At 36.5% G+C, this 11912-nt stretch overlaps 1 protein-coding gene across 1 annotated transcript; it reads left to right on the forward strand.

Moving 5' to 3' along the window:
- The first annotated feature begins 7426 nt into the window (after nucleotides 1–7426).
- Nucleotides 7427–11193, forward strand: LOC147786414 (subtilisin-like protease SBT5.4). The gene is made up of 9 exons (XM_087120770.1): nucleotides 7427–7551; nucleotides 7812–7921; nucleotides 8009–8106; nucleotides 8245–8409; nucleotides 8680–8791; nucleotides 8876–9428; nucleotides 9579–9919; nucleotides 9997–10111; nucleotides 10184–11193. The coding sequence occupies exons 1-9, from the start codon at nucleotides 7477–7479 to the stop codon at nucleotides 10940–10942; spliced, it is 2328 nt and encodes a 775-aa protein (XP_086976896.1). The 5' UTR covers nucleotides 7427–7476; the 3' UTR covers nucleotides 10943–11193.
- The last annotated feature ends 719 nt before the right edge of the window (nucleotides 11194–11912 follow it).

Genomic DNA, 11912 nt, shown 5'->3' on the forward strand with positions numbered 1-11912 from the left:
AATGTAAACAACATGAAATGTATGACATGTAATCACGATAAATAACATGAAATGTAACCCCATTAGGATTATGAATGATATGTAGACTGAAAAATGAGAAACGATATGACATGCATGAAAAATGATAGCGGAGTTATATTTAATAATGTTGAAAATGGAAAAATGTTGGGACCTCATGCATTATGTGTGCTCATGCACTAGGGGGATACCCCTATTCCATCACGAGGGCACGGACGCGTACATCCATTAGGCAGGCGAAGTGTCGTTATGTTTTAAATAATGCTGTCGTGACGGTTACGAATTCTAATGGTTGTCCAGCAAAAGTTGAGCTACCAGAGAAGGCTCGCCAGACAATTAAAGGGGCCCAGCCGTGTGCGAACTAATTGGTGATCCCATACTCACACGTATGGGCTGTATAGAGTATATGGTACATATCCAAGCTGCCCAATTAGAATAAGTGTCGTAGGAAGAAAAATAGACTAATAGGTCTTGTCATAGCATTTTGCATGTTCTTGTTGCATAACCTTGATAGGGGGTCACTTACTGAGTATTCTAAAAATACTCAAGCCTCGTGCTATTACATTTTCAGATAAAGGCAAGGCACCCATGTGAGACCGACGACAGCATCGCACATCCCGGGATCGTGGCACATGCATAGGATAGTTGTTTTCTATTTATAGTATAGGTTAGTATAGGTTGAATTTCATTTGTATTCGTAGAATAGGTTAGTATAGGTTTAATTCCCGTTGGCATAATTAGTATAGGCTAGTATAGGTTGAATTGTAATTACATTAATAAATCATAGGTTAGTATAGAACATTTAGTTCGGAGTTGTTTTTTTTTTTTTTTTTTTTTTTCCTTTCTTTCCCTTGTATTAGTTGTTCATGAGTTAATAAATGACAGATTGATGTTGCATTTATAATAAGAGTCCATTTAAAGTAAATTCAGCATTAAATGTAGAAGCATTAAGATAAATTTCTCATTTAAAATATAGTAACGACCTTAGATTGAATAGAAAAATCTTAGGGGCGTTACATTTCACATATCGTTCATCATTCATATCATATCGTTTCTCATTCTTCAGTTCTCATATCATACATAATTCTAACGGGGTTATATTTCATGTCATTTGTTGTGATTTCATGTCATTTATATCATGCAATATACACACAATTTAGGAGACATAACATTTCATCATATACATATCATAGCATAACATATTGCATCACAATATCTCATATCATAAATATGTCAGTTTATACCTTATCAGACTTATCTTCACTTAAATCACGTTAATCTCTGGGTAAGAGGTCATTCTCATTTTTTTTTTCTCAAATTAAATTTGGCAATGTTATTTTTCATTTTTTCTTTTCTTTTTACAAACTGTGATTTTTTTAACTTAAGGAGTGGGTTGAGGTGGGAAAAGGATGAGAGGTTGGTGGAGAGAATGAGTGAGAGTTGTTTGTTTTATTTATTTATTTATTTATTGATTTATTATATTTTTTTAACTAATTTTTTTTATTTGTTTATTTATGATTGGCTGTTACACTTTTATCTCAGTAGCACAATTTTCATGTTGGTGACAACAGAAAACTGGAGTGAGATTGAGAGGAGGAGTGATTTGAATGATGGGGAGGGAGGTTCTTTTATAGGGGGATTCCCGAAGTTGGTTGGGATTTTTGTGGATGAAATTGAATTCACCTCCTCCTTCTCTTCCGTAGTAACTAATTCAAACTTCTATGATTACCTTCAACACCCTCCTTTAAACTGAATTATGTGGAAATCAGTTTACGACTTCACTTCATCTTTTTGATATACATCTTGGATTCTGCACATCCACATCTTTCTTCTAACCTTCTCGAACAATGGTTGTTTCAAGGGCTTTGTGAATAGGTCTGCGATTTGTTCATCACTTCGGCAAAAGTTGAGTTCAATAATGCCTTCTTTACACAAATCACACAAGAAATGAAATCGAACATCGATGTGCTTGCTTCTTCCATGCAACACAGAATTTTTAGACAACTTAATAGTTGACATATTATCACAATATATAACCGTCGTACCTGGTTGCTTCTGATTAAGAATTTCAAGCATTTTTCTTAACCAAATTGCTTGGCACGAGCATGCTGCTGCTGCCACAAATTCTGCTTCTGTAGTTGAGAGTGTTACAATAGGTTGCTTCTTTGAAGACCGGCAAATAGCTCCTGAACTCATCATGAAAATACTTCCTGGAGTACTTTTACGATCATCTATATCACCTGCATAGTCGCCATCTGTATAGCCAACCATCTTCGGATCATCTCCTTTCTTGTAGAATACCCCCAAACCGAAGGTTCCTCTCACATAACGAAGTATCCTTCTTGTTGCATTGAGATGTTTTTCCGTTGGATGCTCCATGTAACGACTTATCATACTAACTGCATACATGATATCTGGTCTTGTTGAAGTTAGGTACATCAAACTTCCCACAATTTGTTTGAAGTACCTATTATCAACCTCTCGCCCGTCAATATCCTTGTGCAACTTTAAACCCAATTCTGATGGAGTTCCAAATGTGCGCTCATCCAATTTAAATCTTTCAAGTAATTCTTGAGCATACTTCTTCTGACAGATAAAGTTACCTGCGGGAGTTTGAGTAACTTCTACTCCAAGAAAATATCTCATCAAGCCAAGATCTGTCATTTCAAATTCCTTCATCATGCTCTTCTTAAAAAATTCAAACATTTCTTCATTATTGCGAGTAAATATTAAATCATCAACGTATAAGCAAATAATGATAATGTTACCTCCCTTTTCAGTTTTCACATACAACGTATGTTCATACGGGCATTTAGTGAATCCCATCTTTTCAAAATGAGAATCAATGCGACTGTACCATGCCCTCGAAGCTTGCTTCAAACCGTACAAAGCTTTCTTCAACTTGTATACTTGTTCCTCTTTGCCATTTTGAACAAAACCTTCTGGTTGCTCCACATATACTTCTTCTTGAAGCTCTCCGTGTAAGAAGGCCGATTTCACATCAAGTTGATAAATAGGCCAAGATTTCTGTGCTGCAATAGAAATTATGAACCTGACAGTGTCTTGACGTGCCACTGGTGCAAATACCTCCTTATAATCAATTCCATACTTTTGCTTGTATTCTTTTGCAACAAGTCGCGCCTTGTACTTATCCACCTCACCATTTTCATTCAACTTGGTTTTGAAAACCCATTTTACTCCGATTGTTTTCTACCCTCTAGGAAGATCAATGAGCTCCCAAGTCTTGTTCTTCTCTATGGATTTGATTTCACTGTCCATAGCTTCCTTCCATTTCTTCTTCTTTACTGCTCCTTCATAGACAGTTGGATCACTATCCATAAAGAATGCAAAATAACCACTATCACTTGATTCATAGTCCATCTCATAATCAATCATCCAGTTTGGTCTCTTTCTTGTTCTTTGATGTCTTTGATTATGAATATGATCTTCTTCTACTGGTTCTTATTGTTGAGCTTGTGATGAGCTCTCTCCATGCTCATAGTGAGGCTGAATAGGGGCTTTCAGTTTGTTCTTCTTCAAGATCTACAAGAATCTGCTGATTCACAATGATCTTTTCTTCCCATGTCCAAGTCTTCTTTTCGTCAAAGACTACATCACGACTTACCACCACCTTCTTTGTCAAAGGATCATAGAGCCTGTACGCCTTAGAGGTCTCGCTTACTCCAAGGAACACACACTTCAAACTCTTGTCCTCAAGTTTCTTCCTTTTCTCATCAGGAACGTGTGCATATGCTATGCACCCAAAGATTCTAAAGTGGTCTACTGCAGGTTTTCTTCCGCTCCATGCTTCTTGTGGAGTCATATCTCTAACAGAAAAAGTAGGGCTCCGGTTGAGAATGTGAACGGACCACACAACAGCTTCTGGCCAGAATTCCTTCGGGACTTCTCCTTTATTTAGTAAACTTCGAACCATGTTGGGAATGGTCCTGTTTTTCCTTTCGGCCACACCATTTTGTTGTGGTGTATATGCTGTTGTTAACTGCCTCCGTATGCCCATTCTCTTCACAAAATTTAATAAACTCGTTCGAGCAGAACTCTCCACCTCTATCAGTTCTTAAAGCCTTGACTCTTCTTCCAGTTTTCGCCTTCATAGTAGCAAAATTTTTTTTTGAAGCAATCAAAGGCTTTTGATTTGGCGTGCAAGAAATAAGTCCACGTTTTTCGACTAAAATCATCGATGAGGGTCATGAAATATTTCTTGTTACCATTTGATGCCGGAGAGATGAGACCACATATGTCTGAATGAATCAACTCCAAAATTGCTTGAGCTCTTCTTGATTTTCCAGATGGAAAAGAGTTTCTTTCATGTTTTGCTACTACACAGCTCTCGCAAATTTCCGTTGGTGGAGTAATATCTGGCAACCCAGTTACCATCTTCTTTGAGGACAACGTCTTTAATCCTTTGAAGTGTAGATGACCATACCTAAAATGCCGAAGCCAGGTGGTATCTTCTTTCTTCACCATCAAACTTTTGGCAACGATATTTAACGTCAACGGATATAGGCGATTGGTCGTCATCTTAGCAATCGATCCTCTTTTGGAGTCACAAATCTCACATTCATCATTTTGAAATGTGATCACATACTCCTTTTCTTGTAACTGACCGATACTAAGTAAGTTGGCCTTCAGATCAGGAATGTAGAATACATTAGAAATAGACTCTACAAAGCCATTTCTAGTCTTGATATCTACGGTTCCTTTTCCCATCACTTGGAGAGTTGAATTGTTGCCAAGAGAAACCGTAGTATGAAAATTTTCATCCAGAGTTGAGAAGAATTCCTTACAACCTGTCATATGGTTGCTGCATCCAGAGTCTACGACCCATACACCTTGATCTGCAACCTTCATAGCATGGAATGACATTAACAATGTTTCTTCTTCTCTTCTCTCCACAAAATTGGATTGATCTCTTTTTTCCTTTTGGAGCCTAGTATAGCATTCATTTTTGTAATGTCCAAGGCGTTCACATCTGTAACATTCCACCTTAGACTTGTCAAAGTGTCTCTTGCCTTTGTTGTCATAATCGTTTCTGACTAGGTCTGCTGACCTGCCAACATCTCCACTTCTTTCTCGACTGCCTCTCCCACGACCACTACCTCTTCTTTGCCCTCTACCTCTAGAGCTTGAAGGTTCACTTGGTGTGGATATCTTTAAGGCTGTCATCTCCTCTATTACACTTGTACGATTGAGTCTCTGCTCATGTACTAATAGGGAGCTTTGGAGTTCATCTATTTGCATCTATTCGACATTGTTTGCTTCTTCGATAGAACATACAATGTAATCGAACTTTGGAGTTAGTGGTCGCAAAATCTTTTCTACGACCGCAACATCCGTGATTGAACCACCATGCATCCTCATTTTACTTGCAAGACTTATAACATTGCCAATATAATCATTCACCGTTTCTCCCTTTTACATTTGGAGAATTTCAAAGTCTCTTCTAACTGCTTGAAGTTGAGCATGCTCTACTCTCGTTGAGCCTTGATACTTCCTCCTCATAGAATCCCAAATTTCCTTGGATGTCTTCTTTTGAAGCATTGTTTCCAAGATAGTCCTATCAATGGACTGAAATAAATAGTTCTTGACCTTCAGGTCCTTCAACTTCGATGCTGCCAACAGTTGCTATTGACCAGCTGAGAGTATCTCATCTTCATTTGGTTCTTCATAACCCGTCTCCACCATATCAAAGAACTCCTTTGATCTGAGAAAATTTTCCATCAACATTGCCCAATGATCATAGTGACCATCGAACCTTGGGATGGCGGGCTGAACGTAGCTCTCAACTTGTTTTTCTACTGCCATTTTTTTTGCTGCTGCAAGATTGCTCTGATACCAGTTGTTGGTGACAACAGAAAACTGAAGTGAGATTGAGAGGAGTGATTTGAATGATGGGGAGGGAGGTCCTTTTACAGGGAGGATTCCCGGAGTTGGTTGGGATTTTTGTGGATGAAATTGAATTCACCTCCTCCTCTTCCGTAGTAACTAATTCAAACTTCTATGCTTAGCTTCAACATTTCAATCAACCGAAAAAGTTATTTATTCTAAAATTCCTAGCACGAGAATAATATATTCATTTTATTATATTATAATTACACTCCATTTTATTTGAAAATATGCTAACATAACAATAAATGGAGAGTATCTATAATTTACGGGAAATGTGTCTATAACCATAAATGAGATTTGTATGAACATCTATTCAAATGGTCATGTCATCCATTAATTATGTTGTTAATAGATTATTAATTGTAGTACATATATTTTGTGCATCAGGTTAGAATAATTTTTAAACTCAACCCAATTATTCACGTTGTAATTTTTTTTTATCTAAATAAGTGAAATAATAAACTCAATTATGAGGCTGAGTTGGTTTGAGCTGTTCTAGTAGTTTATTCAATTTATTGTTTTTAATAAAAGTAAAATTTTAATGGGTAAAAGGTTAATTTATTTGTTTCAAACATTTGTTTAAGATTTACAACTCAACAGTATATAATTGTATGTGAGCAGATACGTCTTTTTTTTTATAAGAACTCATAAACCAACCGTATTTATAAAATTTTTATTTATTTAATTCAATACAAATTAGATAAGTTCTTAATCTAATCCAAATTGTACAATGTGAATTGGATTGATCACGTTTTTTTTGTTAGATTATCGAATTTCTTTTAACGAACTTGAAAATTTATGAAAGAGTAATCGCAGTTCACATGAGGATCATGGGTTTATAGATAAATAACACTTATCTCCATCTACTGGAAAAACTAAAATAGAGTGACCAGAGCTCATGTTCAAAATAAACAATATAGGGTTGTGGTTTGTAATCTGGGATAGAGTCAGCATTACAATTTTATTTTCGATTTTTAGAAATTATATTTATTTTCCCCTAATTTTCATTTAAATATTTAAAATAAGTACTCATTTAATTTACAAATAAAATATTTTCAAAACCAAGCATTTAACTTATTATTTAATTTGCAAATAAAATTTTTCAAAATTGAGCATTTAACTTATTTATCCACTAACATTTATTTTAATATTTTTGAAATAAATTACCAGTAATTGATCAAATTAAAATAATTATAAAAAAAAAACCGTGAAAATACTCCTAAAAGTTAAAACGTATTAAATAAAGCAAAAAATAATAATTGAAAAAAAATTCAAAACTAATATTTAAAATGAGATTTAAAATTCAGTCAAATTTTTTTTTTCCTATTTTTGAGAAATGAGTACAAATAGATCCCATATCTATTTAATATTTAAAATTAGAAAATAAGTTTCAATCATATCCCTAATTTTTCTCAGTATTTAACAAAAAAAATTCTTTAAATTCTTTATAAATAGGAGTAATGACAATTTAAGTTGGAGTGAAAGTGACAATTACATAGCAGACAATTACATAGCAGAGGATAATTAAGTTGGAGTGGAAGAGGTGGAAAGATGAATCTTACTAATTTCATCCTTATTTTATTCTGGTTTCTTCCGTTAATATCACCTGCCATTGCAGTAAAAAAGGTAATGACATTTGTTTCATAGTAAAACTAGTAATGTCATTGCTTGATACTAAAACTAGTAATGTCATTGCTTGATACTAAAACTTACTAAAACTAGTAATGCCATTTGCTTGATACTAAAACTAGTAATGCCATTTGCTTGATACTAAAACTAGTAATGTCATTTGCTTGATATAGTTTTTTTTTTATTCGACAGTGTGTTCTTCTTATGTTTACAAAGTATTATTATACGAACTCTAATTTTATTTTTTTGGATTTCAGTCCTATATTGTATTATTAGGATCTCACTCACATGGGTTAGAGGTATCGGCAATAGATGTTCAAAGAGTGGTTGATTCCCATCACAAATTGCTTGGATCCTTCTTGGGGAGGTTTGAAGTTCGATTTTTTTTTATTTTTATTTGAAAATATAGTTAATATTATATTATTTTGAATTAATAAAAATTGAAAAATTTCAGTTCTGAGAAGGCAAAAGATGCCATTTTTTACTCGTATAAGAACCATATAAATGGGTTTGCAGCCATTCTAGATGAGGAGGAGGCAACCAACCTTGCAAGTAATACCAAACTATTTTAATTTTAATATATAAATAAATATATATATATATATATATATATATATATATATATATATATATATATATATATATATATATATATATTTAAATAATAATTAATAATAATTTATGGGACAGAGCACCCAGAAGTCGCAACAGTGTTGCCAAACAAAGCCAAAGAGTTACACACAACTCATTCATGGGAGTTCATGCATTTGGAGAAGAATGGTTTTATTTTCCCTTTTTCTCCTTGGAGGAAGGCTAGATTTGGAAAAGATGTTATTATTGCCAATCTCGACACGGGTATATATATATTATCTTTTACTTATTCATATATATTATCTTTTACTTATTCATATAACTCGATCAGATTAACATGAAATATCTAATTTAGATCATAAAGGTTGAATTTGATTAAATATATATTATCTTGTGGATTTTATTCTGGTACCATTTACCTAAATTAGATCTAATGATTAGTTAAGATCGTGGATTTTATTTTGGTTATTTGGGTAAATTAAAAATTTAGGTAAATTTAATGTTTTTTTTTTTTTTTTTTTGCTAACAAAAAAGGTGTATGGCCGGAGTCCAAGAGTTTTGGAGAACAGGGCATAGCTGGAGGTGTGCCTTCGAGGTGGAAAGGAGGCTGCACGGATAAAACCCCTGATGCAGTGCCTTGTAACAAGTACCATTGTTAATCATATTTTGATATTTTATTATTATTTTTAATTCCGAGGGTGATTAACTGCATTAATTATGATTAACCCAGGAAATTAATCGGAGCAAAGTATTTCAATCAGGGGGTAATCGCGTACTTGAAATCCCACAATTTAACGGATGAACTCCCATTGATCGTCAACTCCACGCGCGACTACGTAGGTCATGGAACCCACACGCTATCGACGGCCGGCGGCAGCTATGTCTCCGGCGTCAGCGTATTTGGGTCCGGTATCGGAACTGCCAAGGGCGGCTCTCCCAAGGCCCGCGTCGCTGCCTATAAGGTCTGCTGGCCGTTCCTCAACAGTGGCGGCTGCTACGACGCCGACATTTTTGACGGATTTGATCAAGCCATCTACGACGGTGTCGATGTCCTTTCGCTTTCCATCGGCAGTCCACCAGAAGAATACTATGATGATACCATCGCCATTGCTTCCTTTCATGCACTGAAGAAAGGAATCCCCGTGGTGTGCTCTGCCGGCAACTCCGGCCCGAGCATGGCGACTGCTACTAATATTGCTCCGTGGATTTTGACGGTCGGGGCTAGCACTTTGGACCGTGAATTTCAAGCCCCCATTGAGCTTGGAAACGGGCAACGCTTCTGGGTTTGTTTAAGAATATTTAGTCATGAATTATAATTTCACATATATATTATATTTGATTTTTATAAGCAAATATCCCTTCCATTACTGCTTAACCTATGTATCATATTTGTCCTCGTTTGGTTGAACATAAAAATTGTTCCTGCTGATTAGGGGTTGAGCCTTTCGAGACCATTAGCAAGAAGAAAGCTATACCCATTGATAACCGGAGCTCAGGCGAAAGCAACGACCGCCTCTGCCGACGATGCCATGCTCTGCAAGCCGAAAACTTTGGATCATTCTAAAGTGAATGGGAAGATCTTGGTTTGCTTGACAGGGGGCTCTTCGAGAATTGACAAAGGAATGCAAGCCGTCCTCGCCGGTGCTGTCGGAATGATTCTCTGCAACGATAGGTTTAGTGGATTTAAAATCATCGCTGATCTCCATGTTCTTCCAGCTTCCCATATCAGTTACAACGACGGTCAAGCTGTTTCCTCGTACATTAATTCCAGGAAGTAAACAAATTACAATTTCTTTACTTCTTTATGAATCTTTGTTGGAATGTTTCTCTGATTGTTGTTGTTTTTGACAGAAATCCGATGGGATATTTGTTCCCACCGTCGTCCAAAGTTAATACCAAACCTTCTCCGACCATGGCGGCTTTCTCATCCAGAGGACCCAACATAGTTTCTCCGGAAATTATCAAGGTTTGGTTATGAATTACGACACCCATTTGAGATTATCAAGAACAGAGCTCATGAGTTTCTAATTCTTTGCAGCCGGACGTGACAGCGCCGGGAGTGGACATAATCGCGGCATTCTCCGGCGCCGTGAGCCCAACAGGGGAGCCATTCGACAACAGAACAGTTCCATACATAACAATGTCAGGGACTTCCATGTCCTGTCCCCATGTCTCCGGCATTGTCGGCCTCCTCAAAGCTCTCCACCCCGAATGGAGCCCTGCCGCCATCAAATCCGCCATAATGACCTCTGCCACAATTAGCGACAACACAATGAACCTCATCCTCGACGGCGGCTCCCCTTTCTTCGCTCCAGCCACCCCCTTCATATATGGGTCAGGGCACATCCACCCCACTGGCGCCATCGACCCCGGCCTCGTCTACGACCTCTCCCCCAACGATTACTTAGAATTCCTCTGCGCCAGCGGCTACACGGAGAAGAATATGCGAGTATTCGCCGAGGAAAATTTCAAGTGCCCTGTTTCTGGTTCTATTTTAAACTTTAATTACCCTTCCATTGGGGTTCAGAACTTGACTGGATGTGTCACCCTTACTAGAAGGCTGAAGAATGTTGGCAGGCCGGGAGTTTATAGAGTCAGAGTTCGACGGCCGGAAGGAGTTAAGGTTTTAGTGAAGCCAAGAGTTCTGAAGTTTCGGAAGATTGGGGAGGAGAAGAGGTTTGAATTGACGATGATCGGAGCTGTGGCGGAGGGTCAAATTGGTTATGGTACGCTAATTTGGACCGACGGCAAACACTTTGTTAAGAGTCCAATTGTGGTTTCTTCTGGCTTTTTCTGAACCCATTTTGTTAGGAGGGGTTACTAGATTTCAAGTTTTGATCCATTTTGTTAGGAGGGGTTACTAGATTTCAAGTTTTGATCCATTTTGTTAGGAGAGGTTACTAGATTTCAAGTTTTGATCCATTTTGTTAGGAGGGAGTACTAGATTTCAAGTTTTGATATCGGTTACTAAAATCATATAGTTTTTTTTTTTTCTTTTCCTGATATGAACTAGTTCTTAGGAATTCTTTCTTTTTATTTTAAACATTTTCCGGTCTTCGTTTTTAGTTTAATGAATTGTGTTAGTTTAACAAATTATTGAAACAAACAATTTCTTTTCATCTCTCTATTTTACCTAGACTCTCTTCGAAACAGTGCCCAGATTTTTATGCCTTTCGTGCAGGAAACTTACCTGACAAGAAATTTTGCTACTTCGGATCGTTATAATTTCACCAGGGTTTCGATCGCTAGCTCACTTGTTATCAGGTCACCAACTTCCTTGACCTTCTTACATTGGGTAGGCGTCAGTTTTCATAATTGTCTATGGGTGATGTTTTTTCTACTACCACCACCATGTTAAGGCCCTTTTGATCTCATTGGTATTTTTTTAAAAGCATGAGTGGCATGGCAGGTAGCACACTTGACAAGAGATAGATACACGTGATAGGAAAAAAGAGGCAAACCCCTAATTCAAAATATAGTGTGAGAGGGGCCGAGCTTGGACCAAGTTTCCATTTCCAAGTATGATTCTCCGCCTCAAGGTGTCTTTTTCTTCTCTCATCTCAGCACAATTTTCAATCAACTAGGTTATTTATCCTAAAACTTGTAATTTTTTAAACCCAAATAAGTTAAATAATAAACTCAATTTTGGGTTGGGTTGATTTGAGTGGTTCATTTATTCAATTTATTGTTTTTTTAATAGAAGTAAAATGTTATTCTGTAAAACGTCAATTTATTTTGAAAAAGTTACTTCCAAATGATTCAAAATT

The sequence above is a fragment of the Cucurbita pepo genome, chromosome 20 (assembly GCF_057944985.1).
Source record: "Cucurbita pepo subsp. pepo isolate OVF chromosome 20, ASM5794498v1, whole genome shotgun sequence".
Lineage (NCBI taxonomy): Eukaryota > Viridiplantae > Streptophyta > Magnoliopsida > Cucurbitales > Cucurbitaceae > Cucurbita > Cucurbita pepo.